Here is a 26,431-nt window from a genome sequence, read left to right as displayed (position 1 = left end):
CCAGTATCTGCGTGTATTCTCGGAAGTTAAGACGGTTGATGTGGGTTTGTGATCCATCATGGTCACGTTTGTTCTTTTGAAAAATGTCATATTTATATGAAGAATAGCCGTGTGCGGAAAATGCCACCCTACTGTTTAACTTCTCATAATTCTTACGTGGTTTCCTCTTCAACGACAGGACTTCTAATCAATCTGACAATTTAACAATGGGAAGAAAACTGTCATCATTTCAATTTCAGAGATGTCAAAGTGGGAATTCCGGAGAAAGTACACATTCTAAGCGAGGTATTTTCTTTTTTAATTCCTTTACCGTGTGTGACAAACGCCAGGCTGCAACCCTGCCTGAGTAGTTAGTCAGGTCGCTTGCGAAAGAGACGCAGCCGAAACCCCCTTCAGTATTCCTGGCTTTCCCCTTCTTTTTAGTGGGGCACAATATAAACGGTCTAAGGCCTTTCTGTGGTCACACACTGTTCCAATTTCCTCTTTTCTTCTTTTCTCATCTTGTCAAGGAGCTGCCAAACTAGATGTCTGAATGAACCCTGAGCTGACATAACATCAGCTTAGTTTCATTCAGTGGTAAGAAATAAAAGGAATGGCAAACGAAAGGAATCCAGTGTTGTAAACGTTTGCTTTTAGGTTTTCAGAAGACTGACATACATAATGACTGTTTTAAATGAAGTTTAACCAATTTTTATATTTATTCACATTTCGATCAATACCCCCGAGGCCCAAAATTTCCCTCCCCTGGTAGAGTAGCCATAATGGTTTCCTCACCTTAATTCAATGGGTTCAATTGAATGCGAGTGTGAATAATTCTCTCAGTCCGCTCTGTGATTCGCTGGCAACCAAAATAGTGGGAGAATGTGTTAAACTATTTCCGTCTGTTCTTTCTAGTAAGTAATTTTAGATGACAGGATAAAGTGACATTAGTTGTAATTCACTTGTGATCAATTGTGTTTGTATTTCCACCGTGAGTAAGTGTTGAGACGGAGAAGCGACACCCCCTCCTTCAACGCAGCAATTTTCTCACAGACATGGAAATGAGACACATTCCAGATGGCATTCTACAAATTCTGTACACAAATGACATTACTTTTGAATTTGTTAATACAACACATCAGTCCTCACTACCTTAGGTGACCTTTAAGTCAAGGTCACATGTTATAGTTTCTTCCGTTACTTAATTTGATTGGTCTGCGAGAACAATTGTGAATGAGGAAGCCATTGCTAACCATTTTCTTTTCCAGGTATTTCTCAATGTATCTGTCAAGTTTGGTTTATGAAAATTACAATGAGAGGAACTGTTAGAAGACAATAAATGTGAGGCAGTATTGAGTGCATCTCCCATGATAATCATTTTGAATCCATGATCAAGATGTTGATGATAATGACCCTTCCCTAGATATTTCTTTTCCTGTGGTTGCGTGAAACAAAAACACTAGAAGCTCAATTTATCACTTGAAGACAATTCGGCTTTTCTTATCAAGGCCAACTTCTAAGTACACTTGAGCTGTCCTCATTTCCACCAGTGACTATCTCCGGCCAATAAGTGTAATTTTTCAAAACTGAAACAATGCAACTGTTCCTGCGGTAGAGACCATTTCGGAGAGGGAGGTTTTTTTTTTTTTTTTTTAAAGTGTCACTTTTTTTTTTTTTTTTTAAAGTGTCACTTTTTTTTTAAGACGCAGGCATTGCTAGTTTTTTTTTTTATTAGACAGTTCTGAGGTCTGTGGATCAAATCTCTCTTGTTGTAGACCATAGGTGTCAAACTCAAGGCCCGGGGGCCAGATACGGCCCGTCACATCATTATATGCAGCCCGCGAAGACAAATTGTGGATCGACTTCATGTATCAATACTGAAATCTTCACTTTTAAAAACTACAAATATTACTAACAATTTCTATTACCATTCATCTTTTTAAAATATTTGAACAGTTTTTACTAGTCTCTGATTTCAAAGCTAGTTATTTATCAATTTGTTGTGTAGCTTATGTGTACTGTATATAATATTAGGCGTTGACAGTCATAATGGGCACGCCGAAGGAAACAATGAGAACAATGTTTGAAAAAGGTTCATATCAACTGCGTAATTATTTCTGAAATTTGTTGGCTTCATAAGAAAAGCAACTATAGTTGACTTTCTTAGTGTTTCAGTGTACACAATGTGTGCGTGACTGTTTTTCACTCTAACAGGGGAAATTCCAGACTCTGGAGGACCTAATGAATGGGTCGTTTATGTCTTATTTTGTCACCCTTGTAAAATATTTCCAGTCTTGAAATTCGTGTCACAACACTCACACAATGATGTTTCTATTGTGTGCCGCATTATTTTTTTTTTAACCTACTAGGTGGCAATACTCCGAGAACATCATGAGCTAGTATTTGGTGACTCGCACCCAAGTGACATATGTGTTCATGGTCCAGACACACGACCGTGACTAATGATAAAGATGCTTCCAAACTCCTGTGGCTGCTTTAGATGAACAGGATAAGACAGGCGGAATCACTTAAACCCCAGTTTGGTTTTGATGGACCAACTCTACATATTGCCTCAATGATTTTGGTCATGAATATCTTTCTAACTTTAAACCCAATTTATGACCAAAACCACGCTGCTGAGCAGCAGGATTCTGTTTGTTCCAGCGATGGAAATAAAGTTAATTAATCTAACATCTGAAAATGCTCAGTGAAGCCTTTTTTTTTTTTTGAAGAAATGTTACTCCCCAAACACTGGAAACAAGTGTGGATATGTTGGCTGCAGACTTGTGACATCTTTAACTATTCCAGTAAATGTCTGTTCTATTCTAATGCTAAGGCAGAATTACAGCAAGGAAGAAGTAAACTTACAGTATACAGTAGAACAGTGTATCCCAACCTTTACTGAGCCAAGGGACGTATTTTATTATACGTAGAAACATATTTGACTTTTGCCATCTAATGCAAGAGCATTTATTTGTTCTGTCAGGCTGAACTATGTCTATGCATGGCTAGATAAATGAACAAAGATACATTACAATTCAGGGGAGGGCAACAAACTGATGAATAACTGGGATTGAAACTGGAGAATAAAACTGTTCAAATATTTTTAAAAGACCAATGGTAAAACTTTTTAGCAATATCTGTATTTCTTTAAAAGTGAAGAAAATTTGTCATTTTAATATTGACACGATGCACAATTTGTCTTCGGGGGCGACATAAAATGATGTGACGGGCCGGATCTGGGCCCCGGGCCCTGAGTTTGACACCTATGCATTACATGTAGTAAATAAATATTTTTTTTGTGACTTAAGGAGAATTTCCCATAGCACACTTTGGAAATGTACAGTATGTTTCAAGTGTGTGTCATGTCGCATTTGAGGTTCCACTCTGTAAAAATGAAAATACAGTACACACTTGAGTCTCTTGAGTGTACTACCAGATTGACGTGTTCGCGCAAGTCAGAAGCGCTCCACAGACGTCAACAGCTGACTTTAAGACGTCGTTTCCACAAACATATCCAGCAATTTCCATCCTGTTAAAGAAAAATTGGAAAAGTAGACACAACACAGTTTATTTTTCCTGTACAAACGTGACATTTCACTAACTTTACCAGATGGATGTTTTTTTTTCCCATAAGGATATCTTGATTCATCCTTGGTAGGTACAAATTGTGATGTAATTCCTGACCTTTCCAAAAGCGCGGCTTTGTTTGTGTGAAAGCATCCATAGAAGTGCATCTTTTTGACCTTTGTGACGTGATTTGGCCACTTAATGTGACTCCCAAAAGCTTTCTTAAGAGCCGCCGAGTACACATCAGTGTTGCCAGCACTTTGCAGTCTGCTCCTCTCATCAGAACCAAGAAAACCAAGCAAACGGGAAATGTGTGACGTATTGAGGCCATCAGACAATGAGTGGACATCAAATAAAATATGTTTTCTCAGAAAATGGTTTGGAAGATGGAAAAGATGATAAAGAGTGTCAGGAAGGACACCAGTACAATCAGACTCCTGTGACTCTTATTTGCCCACATCCAGAAAAGTCTCCACTGTAAATGGGCTGAACAACCACGATGTGTCTTTTGAGAGCCGTAATGATGATGATGTCAGTGAATCCCTGTTAGTCCAAACATGATGAGATGAGCAATAGTTCCGCTCGCTAAATTACAAAACTCTCTGGACTTTCATTTCATTTCAGGACAAACTTCAAAAATACAAACATCAATTAGACTGCTTCTGATGTAATGTAAAAGATTCTTTGGGAAATTGGAGAATTTACCTTACTAAAATCTTTCCATCCATTTCCCATAGAGAGAAATAATTCATTTTAGGCCATCGTGTCTATAATACAACCAAGGCAATGTTATGGCAATTGAGTTATCTGTTGAATGTTTTCCTCATAAGATCAGCCACACAATTTGGCTGCAGTTTTAACCAATATGCATATTTGTTACATTACATACCTTTTGTTAAAGTTGACGAATCATTTTCCCACTAGAAAGATGGCTGTGTGGGTGGATGAGCGCAACCGTCACAGGTCCTGACATTTCACAAGAACTGCAGTTAATCTAATGTGGCATGTTGTTTTAAAAAGGAAGAATAAAAATTATTTGGGTATTTTGCAGGTAACAGTGTATGCATGTATGTTTTTGCAAATAGAAGGGATACAATGTCTGTTATTCAACACTGATTGTCAAAGTAAAATGCTTTCATTGGTCGTCAAGTAGAAATATGGATCCCGCAAAAGAAACCACATTTGTAATTTGGGAAACCCCAATCTAAGGTTAGGAGAAGGTCATTTTATTGTAACCATCTGAAAAGATTCATGTTTTCAATAAACAGTACAATCAGGACAGCCAAGCTGGCCTGCAGCATCTTTTACATTGGAGATAATGGATCTTAGTCAGGTATGGCCTTCTCTTTGGTCTGTCAATGTACTGTAACTTAATACAGAGCATCCGGAACGTAGTTACAGCCCTTCAGTTTTTCCACAAGTTGTTCTGATGTAGCCATATTTCTAAATGCATTGACCCAGCCCACACAAAAAAAATACACGATTCCATAATGTCATTGTCAAGTGAAGTAATGCCATTGTGGGATCTTACGTTATGACTGTAACATGAAATGTGGAAAAAGAGCACAAGAGAAGACTATGATCGACCATCCAATAAGATGCTGGAGGCAAGCTTGGCTGATTTGAACGTGAACTTTTGCATGACACCGTATCAATCAGTCATCAAAATCGGCATTGCATCATCTTAATCTTTCCCCTCCCTTCCTGTCGTTTGCTGTATGGCGTGTTCCGCCTCAGTCCCTATGGAGTGAGTACGTACGCAAGCTTGCAACTGTGAGTGACATGCTGTCATCAATGTTTGCCAAAGTGAGAGCAGAAAGAATTAGAAGATGGAGAACGGAGACAAGTACTGACTAATATAGATTTGTTCAAGGTCAATTTAAATCAAATTCAAAAAGTTTAAAAAAAAAAGAAGTAAAAAAAAAGGTGAGTGAGAGCCAACGCAGCTTGTGTGCCGAAATGATTTTCACTGGAGAAAAGCATCAAATCATTTTGGCAATGATGAGCTTTTGTGTAATTTCTTTCAAACAATATCTGTCAAAGTTAAAAAGAAGCATGCATGATGGCCAAGCAGCGAACTCCTTCATGGTTTGGAGTTGCTGAGTTCAAATCTTGTTAGTGGATTCCTGTGTGGAGTTTCTGGTTTGGTTTGGTTTTCTTTGGATATAAGATTCAAGCAGCATAGTCCAAATCCTGATTGATTAATGACCTGATTAATTGATTAGTGTGTCCGTACGATAATAGCATCTTTTAGCTAAAGGTGTTTGATTTTCTTAAACAGTTTTTGTTTTTCTATAAAACTTAGCATTGTACATACCCTTCTGTTTCCAACACCCTGATGTTGTCATCCCCCCCAAAAATGAAAATGTGGTATAACTTTGGGCCATGGGAAAAATGTCATACATCAGTGATGCATGTTTTTCATCTCACATCCCTGTACTTTTTCAAATGATGTTTGCTTTTGCTGTGGCTTTACATCAATTTGTTTCCGAGTTGGAATCAATTACTCGTCATCGTCTCCTGCTCTTCTCTTTTCTTTCTCGTGTCAGACTTTAACCGCCGCATCGTTGGAAGGATTTATAGGGCCGAGTGTGGGAGCGCAGAACAGACTGTCACGGACCCATATGTCACGCAACCATTCGGGCTGTACATCACTTTTCCCAAACATTAGGATGGATCACATACACACGTCATACTATACTTCACTTTTCAATGCCAGGTATTGGGCAATCAAATAGAACAGATGCAGTGCTTTGGCGTGCTATGACGCACCTGATGAATCTGCACCAATAAGGTAATGACCGCTAGTATGATTTTTGTCCAAATCCAGGAACTAATGCCTAAATCAACATGGCGATCTTCAACATTAGTCTTCGAATGCAAATCCAGATTTCTGTTGTCATTCTGTGAAGTCAAGGAGCTTCAAAATTAAATTCAGAATGCCAGTGATTTATACTGTGTGGCATTAGATATAGTACAAGTTTTGAGGCCAAGAACTTAGTTGTAGTCTTCTTCCTCTCACTTTCATAAATCAAGGAATAGCAACGGTCACTATTCAGCTGTGTTTTCTTTATTTTTTAAGTTATGAAAGTATTTTCAGAAATTTGGGGAGAGTAAAAGCTTTGTCTCCCATCCTAGCCAAGGATTGGGTTAGGATTTTTTAAAGTCCTTCATTTTGACTCTTTTTATATCTATGTACTTTGTATATGTATTATGTTAAAATAACTGTTTATAATATATGAAGAATTGTAGCCAGGCAATCTGCTGACCTAGTGTCAAAGTCAAAGTCTGCTTTATTGTCAATTTCTTCACGTCAAGACACACAAAGAGATCGAAATTGCGTTTCCTACTATCCCACAGTCACCAGACATATTACATATTATATATATATATATATATATATATATATATATATATATATATATATGTATGTATATATATATTACATTATATTGGTCCACGGACAAACAAAACATTCAAGTAAACAATACAAAAAGTAAAAACAAGAAGGCGCATACAATGAATAAATAAAAACAATGAATAAATAATTAATAAATAAGAGCAACATGGTTGAAATGGAGCAATTGTGCATACAGCAGACAGTCAGAAGATTCTGCATATTCAGTTAACTGAAGACTTTGAATTTTCCATAGTTACCAATTTGAGTGATTGTTTGACTCTATGTGCCAAGTGACCTGTCCAGGGTATGCGTTGACTCTTACGCAAAGTCGGATGGATGAACGGATACACAAGACGACTGCAAATATCGTTATAGCAAAACCATTCATTCGAATTCAAGACGCTGTCTTATTACCACATTTAAAATACAGTACCATTTTGTTTTTTTATACTGATGTGTAATATTGAATAGAGTTGTTTCAGCTTCGGTAATCCAACGGTTATTTCCCATATTTAAAGGTGTAGTTTACATCCACACAGAAGGAATTAGATGTAATGCAATATGTCAATCATCAAGAATATGAGAGATGTAGAAATGCAACCACATGTCTGGATGAAGTATGCTAGAAAAACAGAGTGACACCCAAAACTGTGAGGTGGAGGCATGAGAAAGAGTGAAGTTGTTTTCTTAACATCCATCTGACAACTACGCCCACTTGACGTGTTTGCATCTTACCCCATCTGATATTTCATCAACCCTGTGACAATTTGGGAAAAAGGCTCCAAATGGAATAGAAACTGGAGAGAAAAGTATTTTTATACTCCCTTTTCATCCAGTCAACCAGATTTTTTTTTGTTAAAGTTGGCTTGAACATGAGGTCAAGATTATTTTATAAGCGTGTTTTCATTATTGTCTCGCCATATTTGTTGTTCACGCTACAGTGTGTTTTCTGAGCTTTCTGAACAGATTAGTGTCTGCCTATTTAAGTAACCATTTAAGGATTCTGTAACTTGAATTCACAGATTTCTGTCTAAATAAATAATGAATGAGTGACGATAATTACTGAGTTCGGAAAATTGCAGATGACTTTCCACAGTTACTGATACACATCACAATCATGAACGCACACGTAGCTGCGTCACTTCTGATGCTCCCAGTTGAATTTACATCGCGTCAGATTACATTCGAAAATTCTTCCTGACACAAACCTACAGTAAAATGGGTTTCATGTGTGTCCCAAGCCCAAAATGGACAAACAGGCGACACATGAGAAGCAAGTATGACAAACAGAGTGAAGGTTAGGATCAGGTTAAGGCAATAAACTGATGGCTGAGGTTTAGAAACAGAGCACTTTGTGTAAACTTGAGGAAAGCCGCTGGTCATGGTTGAAAAAGACAAACCTTTGTCTTCTACTCTCTATAAAAGAAGCCCTGGACATTGAACCAAAGTCAGCAAACATGTACTTCTGTGTTGTGGTTCAACGTTGGTACTTTCAGTCATACATACTACATTTCCATGTCAATCAAATGTGTGCCCAAAAAATACCATGACCTTTCCATAATCTTTGCTAAAGTGTAGATGCAGACTGTTGGATTGAACAACTTTTAGACCAACTTCTTCTTCATTCACTTCGGGAATGAGAGGAGTCGCTTTGATTGACGGCAATTCCAGTTGGCTGTGTTCACGCCCACATTGACGCAAATGGCCCTTTGGCAAATGTGCCGGCTTGCTATGTCGGTAGATTTTCGATTTCTGTTTCGTCATGTGTTTGATCAATGAAAATTTTGAAAACAACATTCCCAGAAGAAGCCCTTGCAAGCTCAAGCCATGACATTACCTCATCGGAGTTTCACAGACATTTTACATGAAGTTTATATATCATAGTCCCATAAGGTATCCATGTGCACTTACCAGATGTGTCTGTGTCTGCGTTTGATTCACTAGCATCCAAGCGGTCATGGAGTTGCCTACCATGAGTAATAGCCTGATAATGTTAGTGGCTTTCCTAATGAAAAGAAATTATGTTATGATTGTTGACTTTCCTTGATCATCATAGCTCAACAATTCCTGCGGGTGAACTGTACTAGTTGGGCTCAGATGATGCCTGTTTTGAAATTCCTCACAGTGATTGTCTTTATTTTCAGGAAATTCAAGTGAGGTATGAAAACTTGGAAATGCTTCTGTCTCCCCAGATTTATTTTGGGTTAGCTGAGATTTCACAACACGTGTGAAATGACTACAAAACGTTTCCCGCAACCTTTGCTTCTCTCCATGTTTTTCATGTCGACACCATTCTTGTGTCATGTTCAATCAGAACGGAAATTCTTGCCAAAGCAAGCGAAAAGGTAGAGTAATCCTATCCGACATTCAAAATCAACGAATGCTTTGCTGTTGCATAATATGATGAATAGCGTTTTCATCGTCACGGCGGTCTCAGGCCTCCTGGTGCCGTTCAAGGTATTTGTGTCACTGATAGTCACGCAATCTTCATACTTTTCAGTTTGGCCATAATATAATCACATTTTGATTCATTATTTCCAACTGCTCTCACAACCATCCAGGTTTCTTGAAGAAGTTGGTGACAGCAAAGACAACCACTTATCTCTGGTGACGATTGGCCGACAAAGGTTTGACCTTCAAAAGATACGTGAACTGCAAGTAAAGCAGCAAAGAGTTTTTTTGCTGCCTTGACCACAAGAGTCACCTCTCAATGTCAGGGTGTGAATCACACACTTAGTAAGAAAAAGCAACATGAACCACATGTATACAATTAGCTTCAGGATGCTTGTAAAGTACATTTGTATAGGTTGTACTCATCAAGCAGGAATGCAGAGAAAGTCCATGTAAAATGATCAAACATGAGTGTTGTGACACACTCATACAAAAAGTATTATTTGTCTGGTGAGGGTTTTATGCAAGATGTCCTTCCACTAAGTCTGTTGAAATCTGACCAAAGAGGATTGATTCTCAATAAAAAGTATCCTCATTGAGGTCACGGGTAAGCTGGAAGCTATTTCCGGTGACTTTGGGCAAGAGGCAGAGTACAACCTGGACAAATTGCCAGTCAACCCAGAGCACATGTCGGCAAAGAAGCAGTCACACTCACATCAATGGACAATTTAGTGTCTACAATGAACCCAACGTGAAGGTTGATGCACAAAAGGTCAGCAATGTCATCTGTTAAAGGGTTAAGCATGGCCTCTTGTAAGAGTTTATAAGAAAGCATGCTGTTGGCTTTAGTTGTTCTTCACAGCATGTCTCCCCAACCAAGCCAGCTATTGTCAGCAACATTAAAAGCCAGGACCATAAAAGAACTGCTGAACCAAAATACACAGATTTTGAAATCCATAAATTCCTCAGCAGAAACTATATCCTGAAGTCTTCGAAGTTTTGAACAAACATGACTTAATGCCAAAAGAAACTTTGGTCTTGCTCTATCAGTGATATCACAAGCATGAAGCCTGACTTGTTTTCTTGCTATTGTCTGTGGAAGACATGAAATAAGGTTCAGGATTGAGCAAAGGAAACAAACATGAGTATTAGGATCAAAAAAGTTATGAATGACTGACTCCATCACTGTTACAAGTCTGAATCATTTCCTCTCAAGAGTTAAATTAGGTCATGAATGCAAACAAAAGATGTTTTGGCATTTCCTAATCCATCTAAGCGGATTTGGCCTATCTTGTTTTCATGTGTGTCAAGTTGTCCTGATTTTCCCCAGTTCTTTGAAAAAGGGCTTTGGTCCTTAGAACGCAAGAACTCAGATCTTCCTCTTTTCTCTTTGCAGTTCATTGCACAATTAATTAGAGGGAGATTAGGTTGATAACATTAAACAAAGCAAACATTGCATTATTTTAAATTGAACTAAATTCAGTAATTGCATACCTATAGTAGGAAAATATGAAACATAAGTAACTACAAATTGATTGAGCCACTCAAAGTTAAGATAAACACAGTTTGTAGCTCAAACCAAACATTTCAAACAAACCAAGCATTAAGCAAACTTAGAACTATAGCAAACAAGTCCATTTCCTACCAGTTGCGTGTGAGCAGGAACTGAGGAGTCTCTTAGGGTTCCTTTTCTTTGCTTTCTCTGTTTAATTTTTTTTTTTCATTCACTAACAGGCTTTCCCCTAGGTCTGTAGGCAATATGCCCATCCCTGGCATCTGACAGAAAGTTTGGTGAATTGTGGTTGGGTTTTTTTCTCTGCCCCCTGCAGGTTTGAATGGGGACTAGTGGATATTTTGTCTGAATGATCTCTGCCTCTGTTTGTTGACGTGACAGTGTGCCTGCAAATATAAATAACAAATGCCAAGCATAGCAAAGGCTCTGAAACAATGAGCTCCAGTTCAAATTCCAAAGCCAATCCCAAAGGAAGCAATTGACGACGATGAATTTGTTTTCTTTCTGATTAGTACTCTTTTGATATTGTCAAACGTTTGTCGGACCTCAGAGACTACGGCACTTGAGTGCTTCTTATAATGCCACAAAAATGGAGTAAAAGTCATCTCAGGGGGAAAAAATCTAGAATCAGGCTTCTTCCTGGACTCAGGGCCAAAAACATGTTGCACAAACCACAATATCTTCCCTAACTTTTCCTCTCTCTGCCCTCCCAGTGTCTTCTTCCGTAATTAGGCCTCTTTTCTTTTTTTTTTTTTGCACATGAACTCCCTTTTTATCTCTTTCTCTGGTTTTCTTCTTCTATCCCACCAACTCCTCTAATCACGGCATGGTCACATACTTAGAAACCAGCGTTTGTTCACGCATAGTTTTTGTGTCTATCATGTCTTGCTGGTCTGTCAAACACATTGGCATGGGTTCGAGGCTCAAAAAAGCTTTTTGATCTGATGATATTCAGTGCTGATATGAAAAGAAAAACACAAGACCAAGTCATCCTTGGGTCAGTTTCAATATCAGTGCAGGAGATGGCAAACATACAGCAAGAAAATATGGAACCAATTTCCACTAAACTATGTGGATGGGTGTGGCACAGTCAAAGAAGGAATTCAATTTTAGAGCTGATCCATGACTTTTTTATTGCTGTCATTCTGAAAATAACCATTTTTTTGTTCAGCGGTTTCACCACTTTGCACCTTCAAGATGTCTTGCAGTGGTGTCAGCATTTTTCCATCCTCTGATTGGTTCAGCTAAATAGTGTTTTGTGTTTTTTTCCTCTGCGTTGTTGAACTAAATATGTGCAACAAAGATTGATTTACAGGGAGGATGATGTCGGGCAGGAGTAACAAAATTGTTCATGCTTCTATATTTTCAAATGATCACGTTCACAGCATTCCCTAGAAAATATTGTCTCGTCAACGGTGAGGTATTTTTAAAACAGACTACTCATGAGGTCCTCGGAATATACCATATTGGTGACCCCTATTGTAGAATATTGAAGTCAGGTGAGTGGCTTGTGATGATTCTGGTTAAGCTCCATGTTAATTATTGTGACTTAAACACAGAAGAATACCAGACTGGTATGTGTTGTTTGATAGCATGACAAGGAGCTGATAACTCTATGTAAACATGAGCATGTGTGTGTGTGTGTGTTTTCTGACATAAAGCTATGTGCTCATTAGTGCTGCACTGACCTACTGTTCTTTTCTAACATCTCTCAGTAGGCACTCTTTAGCACCAAGGAAGCGTTATCCTCATACAATTTTCAATCATTTCCTTTGGTACATGATGGCAAGTGGGTTATTCTTATTTTGTGTTACGGCGGCTATCTCCTACGTTTCCGCATCTCCCCAAGTCTGCAGCAACGCCCTCATACCTGGAGCTAAAGGTAAACACATGTATGTTGTTAATGTCTGCTTTGTTTTGCTGCAACAAAAGGGTTCAAGTCAAATGTATTTACTTCCGTTATTATGCGTAAGTGCCTCTATAAACTAGGATTCAGGAATGCAAATACTTTTCCATTCCAGACTGTTAACAAGTTGACTTGTCTCTTGTAAATTGGTTGTTTTGTTAATGTCAGTATGTGGTCAAATGAAAGAGCGAATGGAAAATTCTTAGGAAACACCAAGAATAATTTTCAAGGTCTTTATAGAGTTGTTGGTGAAGGTACCCAGCATGTAATGTCCTGTTGTTTAACAACGAGCTGACTGCTACCCCACAGATTTTTTTTTAGGAGGGAATGCCTTTCCATTTTACAACATCCAGTAGCTTATTCCCCTGCTGATTCAGACAGAGCCAATAAAACACACACCAGGCAAAGTTAAGCAGCATTTTTCTTTCCTCACTTTTGTGCCAAGAGGACACTAACGTAATGTGAGATGACGTGGAGAAAGTGAGGAAGTCAAGACCTGTTTGTGTGTGTGGTGCCACTGAGAAAGTCCCAGTGGAATTGTATGCGTTTAAACAGCTGCCGCTAAACTGAATTGATTATTTGCACAAGACTCCGATTCAAAATGACTCTAGAATTCATCACATGACAATGACCTGAACCATGTTTGTGTATTCTATAGTGTGGTTCTGGGTTAGCTGCGAATTACACAGCAACCACACTTTGTCAGTTTTCTCCATCACAGCTTCTTTTTCAGGCTTCATAATGCCTCACACTTTTACATAGACGTCAGCGTCCTGTTTTTTGAACAGGATGTGTGTTGTGAAACATTTTGTCAGGGACAAAACAAATGTCCCACAATCCTAGAATGACTCAATGCTAACTTGATTTTATTAATTTTATAATATCACCCATAAATATTATGGCTATATATATGAAGCCTCCACTCACCTTGATGCAACACAGTTTTTCTTTTGTTTATTTTTATTTTTTTATTGTGCCATTTGACCCTGGAAGGAATTAATTCACTTAACCGTGTTTCTCCTAAGAACTAGAAATGACAACCACTTGAAAGTCAACCGACGTCAATTGTGTTCACCTTTGGAGGTAGCATACTCAATTATAAATTGATGATGGTACAGTAAGAAATAGCCACACCAATTATCATTTGAGTAAAAGAAAGAAAACAATTCTAAACGAATGAAGGCAAAAAGGCTTTTAAAAGTGGGCATCTAAATATGCCTCAGTTCAAAGATGTTTGTTGCTTTCCTGCCTTTGCCCGGCACCTAGGTTACAAAGTGTCCCTGGCCGCTACGTCAGACATCTCATGTAGCCAAAACCTCTCTTGTACACCTCATTTTTGTTTTGACTCCCAAAAATGATGTCATAATTAATAGTTCAATGGAAGCTTTGCTATTAAAAAAGAAGTAGGCCCTCGCCTGTGTTTTTATTAGCATGCAGAGTCAAAAACACATCCGCAAAACATTAACCACACATTCAATCACGTCCCTCAATTGTGGACTTCATGCCCCAGTGATTTTGATAAAGATATATAATTAAACGGTTTTGAGAACTCTCTTGTGCGTCTTTATCGTCTTTCTGTCTATGCAGGAGACCAAGGTGAGATTGGACATGAAGGAGATGAGGGCAGAATGGGGAAGAATGGACCACCAGGACATCCAGGTAGCACGACCTAATTACTTTTCTCATTTCAATGATTCATCTTGATGCCAACATCTATTTCTACAACCATTGCTCTGCATATTGAAAAATCGTGTTGAATGAAAGCTACAAGTCCACTTCATGGTACAAATAGAACGTATGGAACTGAATATGGTGAATCGTAAAATCCCAATAGACACACATGCCCACACACAATGGCTGCCAGGTTGTTATTCTCCACAAATCTTCATTGAGTAACCTCATAAATGTAAGTACTAAATGTAAACATTTGGAGTGACTTCAGAGCAGCGTAGCCATGAGCCATTATGGTTTCTATGTGTTCACTTACTAACTGTCGCACCATTACAGCCTCCAACATCTCAGCTGCAGTATGTCAAGAGCTCAACAGATGACGCATAATTTCCCCTTTTTAATTTAGGAGATTTTACAGGAAAGCGTGGCTTAATTTTGGAATGTTAAGAGGGACTAAAGAGCAGTTAATGCCGTGGAAACAAAAACAATGCGTTGCTCTTGGATTATTAATGTCAACAAACACACACAACTGAATACAATAAAGGCTTCAGCTCAGGATGGTCGTCACAGTTTGAAAAGCTGCTTTACCGTCTTTGCGATCATATTTAGGTGATTTCAAATGTGTCTTCATAATAAAAAATGAGGCCTTCCACCTCTTTATCCACCAGCAGCTGCATGGGGAATCCAGACGTTAAGCCAGTTGGCGGGTTTGGCCATTATAAAAAGCAACAGCAGTGATAGGAGCAAGTGTTATCTGAAAGATGGATGAACCGTTTAACTGGCTAGTTTGAGCACGCAGAGTACAACATTCATCAACTCGAAACACAGGGAAGGCAAAGCAACACCTCCAGTTTCTATAAAAAGCAGAGAACAATTGGAATCTTTCATCACAGTATGCTCTCAGTGCGTCATTGTAATGTGCAGTTAGAAAAATATTGTTTTTGTTAGAAAGGTCTTTTTAAATACTCATATAGTACTTGTATTTAATTTTGACAAATATTTTGCACTGTATTTTCTTGAGAGCACATAAATTTCATGAGCACTTCTTAGACACCATCAAGAAGCAAATAAACTTGTGAATGTGTGTGTGCCACTTTGCTCTCATAGCAACAGCCCTCTCCAATGTGTCACTTTCTATTTCAAATATCATTCATTTCCAGTGAAATAGTTTCCTGAGGAAATAATCACAGCAGAAGGCCATGGTTTGGCTGTACTTTACTTACGCACACACTTTAAGCCTTGAAATAGTCTTAAGCTGTGGGTTTTGTTTAAAAAAAAGACAAGAAATTTCCCTTGCAGAACATAATCAAGTTTGACTCAGATAGTTTTTTTGTGTGTGTTGACGTTGATAATTACATACTCCATTAAATAACTTTTATGTACTCTAATTAAACCTGACCAACAAAGAGAATCACTCTAATGGCAGTCCAACAACAAATAAATATTACCTTGACTTATTATTATTATTATTATTATTTCCAGGAACATATAAAATGAATCAATTTCAATTTCTTTTTTTTCTCTACTTCCAGGAGCTTCGGGAGAGGTGGGGCTTAAGGGGGACGTTGGTCACATGGGAAAGATGGGACCCAGTGGAGACCAAGGTGCGACATAGAGAAATTTATTAGAATATTGAACATTAACACTATAGACTTGTTTATTGTGTTATTTAAAGTATGGGTCTTAATAAAATTCCCCTTCAAGAGAATACCTGAGTGATCAATAATTATATCCCAATTTATACACACTATTCCATGTCTTGAAATCAGCCTTTGTGCTGTAGCTAATATCATATTACACTTTTCAGCCAGTGTGCTGCAGCATACTAGTGAACCAAGGAGAGACATCATTATGCGTACTTCCGGAAATTATCCAAGTTCATTTTATATTCCCCAAAATGATTACTTATTTACTACAAACAGTATGTCTGTGTTCATATATATTTCGGTGACATTAAGTGACAGGCAGGAAAATTAAATGTTCTTCCACTAGATAACAGAATGGACAACATAAGATCTACCTACTGTCATTCAATACAATTTTGTTTCACTATCAGCAGTTTTCCACAATATATCCTATTTAATGTAACAATATGTTCATTTTATTGGTGATGGAGCTATTGGGTCGTCTGCCTCATGGTTCTGAGGTTGAGGGTTTGCATGTTCTCCCTCCTCTTGCAAGTTCTTCTTCACATATTGCCAAAACCCAGACCATTCATGGAAGACTTCAATATCATAGAAACACTGTTGACTTCACTGATGAAATTCTAAAATTGTACACATTTGTATGATGTCGCCATCTATTGGTAATATTTTGTTAGTACAACAATATATCTGATAAATCCATTTTGTGGTGGATTAGCAAATTTTATTATGTACTGTATTTCAGAGATCATATAATTGCCAAAATATTGTGTCATTGTCAACTGACTGTTGAATTGAATTCATTTTTAATTTGAGAAATATACACTTTTTGTACACTGGCTTTGTTTTAAATCACGCCTAGTGCTAGATATGCCCTGGCCAGAAAAATAAGCACCATGTGTTCCTCTGTAGGGGACAAAGGAGATGCAGGATTGGATGGACCCTTGGGTTTGAAAGGGAAAGCAGGTAGGGCCCTGGAACCTCATGGCACTATGAAACAGTTTCAAGCAGCTTACAGGATTTGTCTTCATGTATTTGTGTTGAAATTACACTCTCATCAATTTTAATATGTTGTAGCCAAATCTTCAGAAGTAGAATGCGATGATTCTGCTCAAAGATTTTGTTTTTCTAGGCACTACATGCGACTGTGGAAGGTACAGGAGGGTGGTTGGACAGATGGATGTCAATTTGGGCAAACTGAGGAACACAGTCAAGTTTGTCAAGAATAGTGAGTTTCTCATTTAAAGATCGTATATACTGTTTTCTAATGCAATAAAAAAAAAAAAAATCTCTTTTCCAGTCATGTTGGGCCTGACAGAAAGTGATGAGCACTACTACTTGCTGGTGAAGGAGTCCAAAAGGTTCAAGGAGGCCTCAATGAACTGCAAACTGAGAGGCGGTATCCTGGCCATGCCCAACAATAGCAATAGTAACCGTCTCATCGCTGATTATGTCAGTCAGGCTGGACTCACGAGGGTGTACATCGGAGTGCAGCCTAATAACACTGACCCGCTTATCGTATGTACATACTTTTTTTGGTTTCAGTAAATCCAAGTTTAATGAATGCTAAAAATAGAGTTCAGGTTAATAATAATAATATTGTTGAAAAAGCCCAATATGCTGAGCAAATTTGGCCACTAGGGTGTGTAAAGACACTCACTGTGTTTTTCACATTTATTCTTCAGCATGATGGAAGAAACAGTTCCCAAGCTGCAGATTCCAACCCACTCAAGGACTTTAGTGCATGGAGTCAAGATGAGGCACTCACTTCAACCAACCACAATGCGACCTGCGTAGAGCTGCTCAGCACAGGGACGTGGAGTCATGTTATGTGTGACATGGCCATGTTTTTCATCTGTGAGTTTCCAAAAAGCAGGATAAGAGGAGAAGGAGGAAGTGGAGGGACTATCGACTCAGCAATTTAAGTCATTGAACAGATTTTGATTTCGTTTTCGGCAAGTCCGACACACTTATTACAACTTCATTTCAACTCAAGACTGCAACTCTCTCTCTCATTTATGTATTGATGTACACACACGCTCAGCAATTCAACATTCCGCAATAGTGTTTATGCATTTACCGAAATGTTTAAGAGGTTTTGCAACAACATTTGCACGCATCAGCAGCACAGGCACCAGCCTCTATGGTAGACAAAATACAAGAGATTTCTATTCATTAGTCGGAAGTGTTCAAATATCAACAGTCCTCTGTGCTCAAGGTTATTTTGTCTCTGTTTGAAAATATTTTTTTTTTGTTAGGGGGTATATCAAGTATGTCCCCAGTTTGGTATTTTCATTTTTCTTCTTCAAAATAGAACTCCTTCAGAGTGTGTGTGCATTTTTTGTTTTACGCTGCAAGTATACATTCTCTTTTTTTTCTGACAGAAAATTAAAAGCTGGTTGATCTTAATAGGAAGTATTTCTTTAACCAAACCGACAACCTGCTGGTTGATAGACAAACACTCAACCACCTGAGCCATGATGCCCTAAAGTGACTCAAAGACTGACATGTCCAAATTTCTGTCCAAAATACTTTTTTTGGGGGGTGAGGCATTTAAAAGTCGAGCAATGACCTTAAATCCATGCACATGAACAATTGTGCTCTTGCAAATTTTTCTGACTTCCTGTTTTCGCAAAGCACAAGTTTGGAATTTGCTGACTGTCCCGAAATCTCAAAGATTCAGACCGCCTTCTACTGATAATGAGAGACAACAAACAAAAGTTTTACAAGTTACTCATTCTAGATAAAAGTACAGATAGTTAACGCGAGTTCCTAAAAACAACAGATGACAGTTCATATTAGGATTTGTATAATACGTATTGATGATAATAAATTAAGACACATATCACACTTATTCCCCCAGATGGCTCCTTTAAATTCAACAAAAGGTGTGGCCATTCATTTTCCCTGATTCAGCAGATGCGTGGGCCTTGGCAAGGACTATTTATTGCAACACTTGGTGGGGTAACAACCAGGAAAGCATCAATACAAATCGGACACATGTCTGTGACATTTAACCGAAACTTAGGGGTGGTTACAGGAGATGGGTGGGAATTAATGGAATCGAAATCAAATCACGGAGGGAGATTTTCTAAACCAGGTAAGAACAATTTAAATGTATACATTTTAAAAATGAGCAAACACCAATCTGTATTTCTTATTTGTGACTCAGCATGGTGGATTGGAGGTGTTGCAGTGTGTTTAGGATTGCTCTATCTTCTCCTGCTAGTTGTTATCATAGCCATGGTGGGCCAATGTGAGTACATGTCTGGACATGATTACAAGTCCCAACATCATTGCACTTATGTCATTGCTGTAGTTCACCAACACTTGCTATTATGTGCTCATTAATATTCCAGACATCAGACCGAGCCCTCTGACAGACGCTGAACATCCGCCCACCGCACTCACCACCTGTCAAAATGTGACTTCACAATATTTCCAGTTGCAAGGCAGATACAACACCTTGTCAGAAAGCAATAAGCAATTAGAGACTAAGATCTGCTCTCTGACCAAAGAGAAGGGCACGGTCGAGGGGGAACGAGATCGCCTTCAAAATCAGCGAGACGCCCTTCAGAACCAACGAGACGTGCTAGAAAGCGAGCGAAACGCCCTCCACGATGAACGCGACGGCCTCAAAATTGAACGAGGTACTATCAGGACTGAGCTGGACACACTTCATAATGAGCAGGAGGTCCTCACAAATGAGCGAGACACCTTCAAAGTTGAGCATGACGTCCTCAAAATCGAAGAAGAAAAGCTCAAGCATGAGGTGGACACCCTAAAGAATGATAAAGAGACACTTGAACAGGAACGAGACACCCTTCAAATTGAGCATGAAGTTCTCAAAAGTGAGCGTGATACTCTCAAGATAGATAAAAGCTCTCTCCACAAGGAGCAAGAGGTTCTCAAAAATGAGCGAGACAACCTCAAGAATGAGAAAGACATCCTCCAAAAAGAACAAGAAGCTCTCAAACGTGAGAGAGATGGCCTCAAACATGAGAAAGTTACCCTTCAAACAGAGCGAGATGGCCTCAGGGCAGAGCGGGACAACCTCACAGTTGAGCGGGACCAACTGAAATCAGTGTCCAGCAACCTGACCAACGAGCTGGAGGTGCTGCAGAGCCGATTCAGCAAAGTAGTTGCAAGTCGAGACGGCTTTAAGGAGGAGGCTCATGCGTTGAATAAAGACAGAACAGGCAAGTACTGCACACACACAAAAAACAAGTTGGAACCTAATTGTAAACACACATCTTTCCTTCTTTGAGATTCCCGATAAGCACAGTTAAATGGGCAAGATAAAGATCACATGAAGATAAAAAACACTTTCGCTTCACTCTCCATTGAAATAAAACTGAAAGAAAAAATATATTTATCCATCCATCCATACACCCGTCCGTCCATCCATCCATCCATCCATCCATCCATCCATCCATCCATCCATCCATCCATCCATCCATCCATCCATCCGTCCATCCGTCCATCCCTCATCCACCCCGCGCTCTCTCTCTCTCTCTCTCTCTCTCTCTCTCTCTCTCTCTCTCTCTCTCTCTCTCTCTCTCTCTCTCTCTCTCTCTCTCTCTCTCTCTCTCTCTCTCCGTCTATCTGTCTATAGATATCTAAATTAAGTAATTTTGCTGGATTTATTTTTCTCATAAATTATATTCATTATTAATGTATTAATTACTACATTGCATTAAAATATTATAATGTTTGTTCTTCTTATAGAAAAACTGTGCCCAACAAATTGGGTTAAATTCAAGGAGAAATGCTATTTCATCTCGGACAAAGGCGACAGCAATTCATGGAGATCGAGCAGAAGAAAGTGTCAAGACCGAGGAGGTGACCTGGTCATTGTCACCTCAAAAGAAGAGCAGGATTTTATTGTTACATATTATGATCGAGTGTGGATCGGTCTGTCTGACTTGGCGCATGAGGGCAAGTGGAAGTGGGTGAATGGAGACGAACTGAACTTTGATGGATTTTGGCAGAAAGGGGAGCCGAATGATGATTCCAGTTCCGAGGACTGTGTGGAGTTGTCACGTTCAGGGCAGGGATGGAACGACTTACCCTGCAGCACTGAACTCGCTTGGATTTGTGAGGATGAATGACTTTAACGTACAATCCATTTTTTCAGTTACATTTTAACATGCTTACCTGTCATACGAGTGTAGAACAAAGTCAACCACTGTGCTAATAAAGAAAAACAAAATACAAACACTGTACTATCTCTTTTTTGATGCCACGTCGTTTTTAGGAAAGGATAGATAGTCTTGGAGAAAGTCATGTTTGGCTCTTAAAAACCATGGAATGGTAGATCTTCACAACGTCCCTTGATTCACTGGAACTCGTCACCACTCCTCTTCCCCTGGGCCGGAATGCCCTTTTGGAGGTTATGTCAATATTGGTAGTTGTATTCCATATCCTAGCTAAATATTAACTGCAGCATGGCAGTCTTTCTCATTCTTTCTCTGTTGTCAGGTTTAATTTGTTTGACTTATATGGTCCTGCATTTAGTTAACCAGCTTCCACACCATTGTCCCTTCATTCAGTTTCTTTTCTTCTCTTGGTCACTTATGAGTAATCAATGAATGACTTGGTTCATCATTATCTTTCTTCTTACAAAAAGGAATACAGTGAGTCAGTGTTTCAATGATTAATTGCAGACTTGTTGCCTTCAGATGTGATTGGAAGAACCACAACTCCATGCAAAAGATATAATGATGTTTTAATTGAACATGTTAATTTAAAAGTAAGACCAGACAAACAAAGCATCGTTGAATGCCGTCATCAATATAAAATGGAATTGAAGTCCAAAAACAATGCACTCCATGAACTCGGTCATGTTGAAAGGGGATAGGGATTAGATTTGTTGGTGGTTCTCTACATAGTCGTGTGTATAATTATATAAAAAATAGATATAATTTCGAGAGGATGAAAATAGGATGAGCATTTTTATTTGATTGTGTTTCTCCATATCTCCACACATATGGATATATGAGGAAGCAGTACAATGCATTTTAATTAATTTTCTAATTTCGTTATTATTTGAATGTAATTTACTACCTTAATAGATTTTTAATAATAATATTTATACATATTTTGCAGTACTTTCTGGTATACAGCCTGGTTGCCTTCAGAAACTATCAATTATAAATTGGATTATGATCTTTCAATAACATTTGCATACACTTGCAGCCTTTTTAGTTAAATACAGTTGATGTACTGTAATTGAAATAAGTCCTCATGAAAGCGACCATTTTTCGCGCAGGCTATTTGGATGTGGAGATTTCCGTGAATCCGCGATGTCTATGAACGCAGCATCACGGTTCCAAAGGAGTGGCCGGTGCACCTGTCCGACCTGTTCTGTTGGAGAGACACATGACACCGGAGGAATTTCGCCCGAGTCTCCTGTCCTTTGTGCCAGTGGCTGCCCTGTTACCTCAGGGGTGAGAGAGCGAGAGAGGAGGCCGAGAAAGAGCGGCGAGAGAGGCGGACAGAGAGATGTCGGAGCCAGCCACCAATCCAGCTGCCACCACCTTCTCAGCGCCCACAATTTCGTTACCTTTGGGACTGGAAGTGTTGAGGACTTATTCTGGGGCGCTTATCTGCTTAGAAATAGTAAGTGTGGATCCTGAACTCATGAGATCACTCCTGTGGTTGTTTTGCATTGCAACATAGTAAACTTGTTGCAACCTCATGGTCTCTCCTGACAACCTTTAGAACTTGCAAGGTGATCTCACGGTTCTTGACACCTCTGAGCGGTTGCTTATTTTAACCCTTTCTCTCATATTTAAACTGTATTTGACATGTTTATATATGTATTCTTTAATTGCAATGTTGTGATTGTGATATTCCAGTCAAATATTGTTGAACCTGAATTTGTTATACAATTATAAAAACAATCTGAGCACTTCTTTGCAGTCATGCTAGAGTAACTAACTTCAAATTAAGAAAACTATTAACCGTTTGTATAGGGTTTACTGCAACTAACACATGTTCAGTATAATAAGCAATGTATATTGAATGGTTTATTATTTTGGTTATTTGATTAATTGAATTTCTCCATGTTGTGATGACCAGCTAGTAAACCGTGTCCTATGTTACCATGAGTTGCATTTCTGGTTCTGAGGTATTTTCATAGATATAGTTTCCGATTGTCAAACCGGCAGTGGCTATATTAAAGTACCGTTTATTTTTGCTATCTTTCTCAATGGGTGTATTTTGAAACGTTGTGTTCCTTTGCCTTGTATCTCCAGATATTTGGCGGCTTGGTATGGATCCTGGTAGCTTCCTCCAACGTGCCAGTCCCTCTGCTGCAGGGCTGGGTGATGTTTGTGTCTGTAACTTGCTTCTTCCTCTCCTCCACCTACCTCCTTTTCCTCATCACCGGCCTGGCTGACCGCATAAGTATTGACTGGAACTTTTCGGTAGGTTGTATTTGACTCTGTCGTTGGTTTACTCATTTAAGCAGTCATCTAGTCATGTATCCATTGAGTTAGCGGCTGTCATTTTGTCTCTATAGAAGATAGAAGTTGAAATGTTTTGCTCATCAGACTTGGCTATAGCAGTTTTGATCTGAATAACTAATCACAGGGTAAAAAAATACTGATGTTTGCATGGCCTGGCCAGCAAATCTTGTTTGGCATAACCCAGAAACCAGTGCAGTTTCTGTGAAGTGTGACCTGCAGCCTTGCTCTAGGTGCTAAGCGTCATTCAAAAGAAGCCGAACGTGCTATGTTTGTTTTCATCAGAACAATGAGCGACATGGATGATGAGCTCACAGCAGAAGACAACAAAGACCTCGCTGTTGCTCTCCCAACCCCTTCAACACAAACTCCCCCTTTCACTCTTTTGTTTTCCTCTGTAATGCAATACAATCTCGTTTTTTTTTCTCTTTTAAATCTGCCCTTTTCATTTCGCTATGTTTATAGTGCGTGGAATTATTGATACACTTCTGCATGTTTATATAAACTTTACAGTTAGTTGAATTTATTGACACATGAAACTTTTAGAATTATCTTGTTTATTTTGTGTGCTGTGTGCCGTCCTAATACGTCCCCTTTTCTCATTTACAGGATGTTTTTTACCATTTTTTAGCTTTGCTTTTCTATTTTGCCGCCTTTGTGCTGGAGGCGGCAACAACGGCAGCCAATGGAGGAGCCATCATCACACCACTGCCAAACAGTACAGGAACTGTAATGTGCATCCACTACCCTCGGGGAAATGTATTCACTCTGCTGACTGGCAACCAGTACAATATTAACGTGGTGGCCACAGTGAGTATAGTCTTTTTCAAACACCTTTCTAATTGTGCATATTTATATTCAAACCTTCAACCCTCTACAATGTGTCTCCACTGACACAATAATAATGAGGATCCTGCAGACAGGTGACGTTACACTATATGGCATATATGTGGGTGGGCGGGGGGGGCATCAGTCTACTGTTTGGATTCAAATTCTCCTCAAATATTTGCGATTGCCAGCTTTCCCAAACATGTTATATCCTCTCCATAATCTGTTTTGTCGTCACAGATATTTGCATTTGTGGTGACGCTATGCTACAGCTGCAGTTTGGTGATGGCCTTCAAGAGGTGGAGGATTTAACCTGAAACCCGAATTTTGCACCTGATCTCCACCAACAGGAGAAACATTCACAATACTACAATAGAATAGCTTCATAAATCATGCTGCTATTATTCATTGTGAAATTGGAATGCCCCTTTTCAAGTATGATCAGCTTGTGAATTTTATTTTTATTTTTTTTGTGGACTTTATTCATTACCGAATGACCAATATTTGTTCTAAGGTTATTAACATCTCACACATGTTGAGTGGTGTCGTAAATTGATGAGACAACATTGAAAAATGTTGCTATTTTATATTGCATGTATGTTTGTCATGTCCGTGACACTTATGCAACTAGTTTTTTATTCACACAAACACTGACTTCCTTATTCTACTGGATTCACATCCTCTATGAAGAGAATGTTTCCCAATTCCAAAACTTCTAAATCTCACTGAGTCGTGCTACTTTTGTTTCATGCACAAAAACAGAAACTTAATATGCTTGAACATTTTCTTGGACAGGCCCTACAAAAAAGGGGTGCAAAGGGAATGGAAACTCACCTCACAAGTGACATTATGTTATTAATTTTTTGAAATATGTACTGATATGGTATTTGAATTTCTATAAGAAAACATTTTGTTCGATTACATCATTGTATAGCTTCTGTTCAACAGGTAAGATTAAACACACAGATCTCCCAATATTGATATTTTAAAGAATTTTAACAAACTACACAGTTGGTTTTATACATACATATGACATTGCGTACCTTCTCTATAATTTATAGGATTAAACACTCAAGTCTACCAATATTAAAGAATTTCAACATAACCTACGCAGTTATTTCAATGGATAATAATAGTTCATTTACATTAAGAACAAATCATTATCATATTAAATTGTTGATTGATGTACCACTTTACAGTGATTAGTTAGATTTAGTGTAGGCTATCACGGTTTGTATTACAGTAGTAAATTATTACTAATTTAAAATAGATTGTTTGAATGCTTGTGCCTTTGTTACATTTTAGGACATTTTGCGAAGTAATGAAAAGTGAAACTGCAATAAAATCCTACAAAATGCCATGTCATTTATTTGCTGGATACATATATAAAGTCTTCACACCCCTATTTGTAATGCCAGGCTCTTTGTCATGTTTTATTTGAATAAAAAGAGAAGACAAAATCATAAGTTTAATCACTTTAAAACTGTCGAAGGACACAAACAAACAAATGACCCAAAATACACCACGGATCCGGTTTTTAATCTTGAAAGCTGAAACATAGTCTCCGTTTAAAACATGTCTCACTGTCAACCTCTAGTGGCTAAACGAGAGTCTTGTATTACAGACATTGAACATGGAGGGGGGGGAAAAAATCAGGATTACAATAACTAATTTTCAAATGCAATGTGTAAGTTAGTGTATGGACATCCACCCCCTGCCTCAAAAATGAACGAGAAATAAAATTAAATGGTAGTGAAACATTTCGTTACTGGCATGCAGTGAACAGATTGATTGATTGATTGAATATTTATTGATCCCCAGGGGTGGGGAAATTCAGGCCCCAGCAGTATCCATACCACAGAGTGGGTATACAAAAGACACATGAGCGCAACTCAATGAGCTCTCAAAAGGCTGCCACACAACGGCGCCACAAAGAAAGTCAGAAAGTGCTCAACATAAAAGCCATCAAAGCAAATCAAAGCTAAAAGACAAAGGGAAAAAAAAGTAACAGCGGCCATCCAGCACCCCTCAATACAAGAGAACACCCCAAAACACACAAAA

The 26,431-nt window shown here is 38.6% G+C and overlaps 3 protein-coding genes across 3 annotated transcripts; all 3 read left to right on the top strand.

Annotated features, from left to right (window-relative positions):
* Positions 1–12,526: 12,526 nt before the first annotated feature.
* On the top strand, positions 12,527–18,415 carry colec10 (collectin sub-family member 10 (C-type lectin)). Its single transcript, XM_037273658.1, has 7 exons — positions 12,527–12,735; positions 14,347–14,418; positions 15,963–16,034; positions 16,986–17,039; positions 17,206–17,301; positions 17,374–17,591; positions 17,759–18,415. Exons 1-7 carry the CDS (start codon positions 12,633–12,635, stop codon positions 17,996–17,998), a joined length of 855 nt encoding a protein of 284 aa, XP_037129553.1. The 5' UTR covers positions 12,527–12,632; the 3' UTR covers positions 17,999–18,415.
* Positions 18,416–18,969: 554 nt separating this feature from the next.
* On the top strand, positions 18,970–21,291 carry LOC119135973 (CD209 antigen-like). The gene is made up of 4 exons (XM_037274009.1): positions 18,970–19,173; positions 19,246–19,329; positions 19,433–20,272; positions 20,802–21,291. The coding sequence occupies exons 1-4, from the start codon at positions 18,993–18,995 to the stop codon at positions 21,182–21,184; spliced, it is 1,488 nt and encodes a 495-aa protein (XP_037129904.1). The 5' UTR covers positions 18,970–18,992; the 3' UTR covers positions 21,185–21,291.
* Positions 21,292–22,444: 1,153 nt separating this feature from the next.
* On the top strand, positions 22,445–25,727 carry mal2 (mal, T cell differentiation protein 2). The gene is made up of 4 exons (XM_037273990.1): positions 22,445–22,694; positions 23,333–23,503; positions 24,152–24,352; positions 24,611–25,727. The coding sequence occupies exons 1-4, from the start codon at positions 22,578–22,580 to the stop codon at positions 24,680–24,682; spliced, it is 561 nt and encodes a 186-aa protein (XP_037129885.1). The 5' UTR covers positions 22,445–22,577; the 3' UTR covers positions 24,683–25,727.
* Positions 25,728–26,431: the final 704 nt, after the last annotated feature.

The sequence above is a fragment of the Syngnathus acus genome, chromosome 16 (assembly GCF_901709675.1).
Source record: "Syngnathus acus chromosome 16, fSynAcu1.2, whole genome shotgun sequence".
NCBI lineage: Eukaryota > Metazoa > Chordata > Actinopteri > Syngnathiformes > Syngnathidae > Syngnathus > Syngnathus acus.
The sequence above is the reverse complement of the archived record's forward strand: the minus strand, read 5'-3'. Positions and strand labels throughout refer to the sequence as shown.

Bases quoted from the DNA above. Each gene is read 5' to 3' on its own strand.
- colec10 (XM_037273658.1), top strand. From the start codon at position 12,633: ATGATGGCAAGTGGGTTATTCTTATTTTGTGTTACGGCGGCTATCTCC. The intron at 16,035-16,985 runs GTGCGACATAGA...GTTCCTCTGTAG, and splicing joins GGGACCCAGTGGAGACCAAG to GGGACAAAGGAGATGCAGGA. The intron at 17,592-17,758 runs GTATGTACATAC...TTTATTCTTCAG, and splicing joins ATAACACTGACCCGCTTATC to CATGATGGAAGAAACAGTTC.
- LOC119135973 (XM_037274009.1), top strand. From the start codon at position 18,993: ATGCGTGGGCCTTGGCAAGGACTATTTATTGCAACACTTGGTGGGGTA. The intron at 19,174-19,245 runs GTAAGAACAATT...TTTGTGACTCAG, and splicing joins AGGGAGATTTTCTAAACCAG to CATGGTGGATTGGAGGTGTT. The intron at 20,273-20,801 runs GCAAGTACTGCA...TTCTTCTTATAG, and splicing joins GTTGAATAAAGACAGAACAG to AAAAACTGTGCCCAACAAAT.
- mal2 (XM_037273990.1), top strand. From the start codon at position 22,578: ATGTCGGAGCCAGCCACCAATCCAGCTGCCACCACCTTCTCAGCGCCC. The intron at 23,504-24,151 runs GTAGGTTGTATT...TCTCATTTACAG, and splicing joins GTATTGACTGGAACTTTTCG to GATGTTTTTTACCATTTTTT. The intron at 24,353-24,610 runs GTGAGTATAGTC...TTGTCGTCACAG, and splicing joins ATATTAACGTGGTGGCCACA to ATATTTGCATTTGTGGTGAC.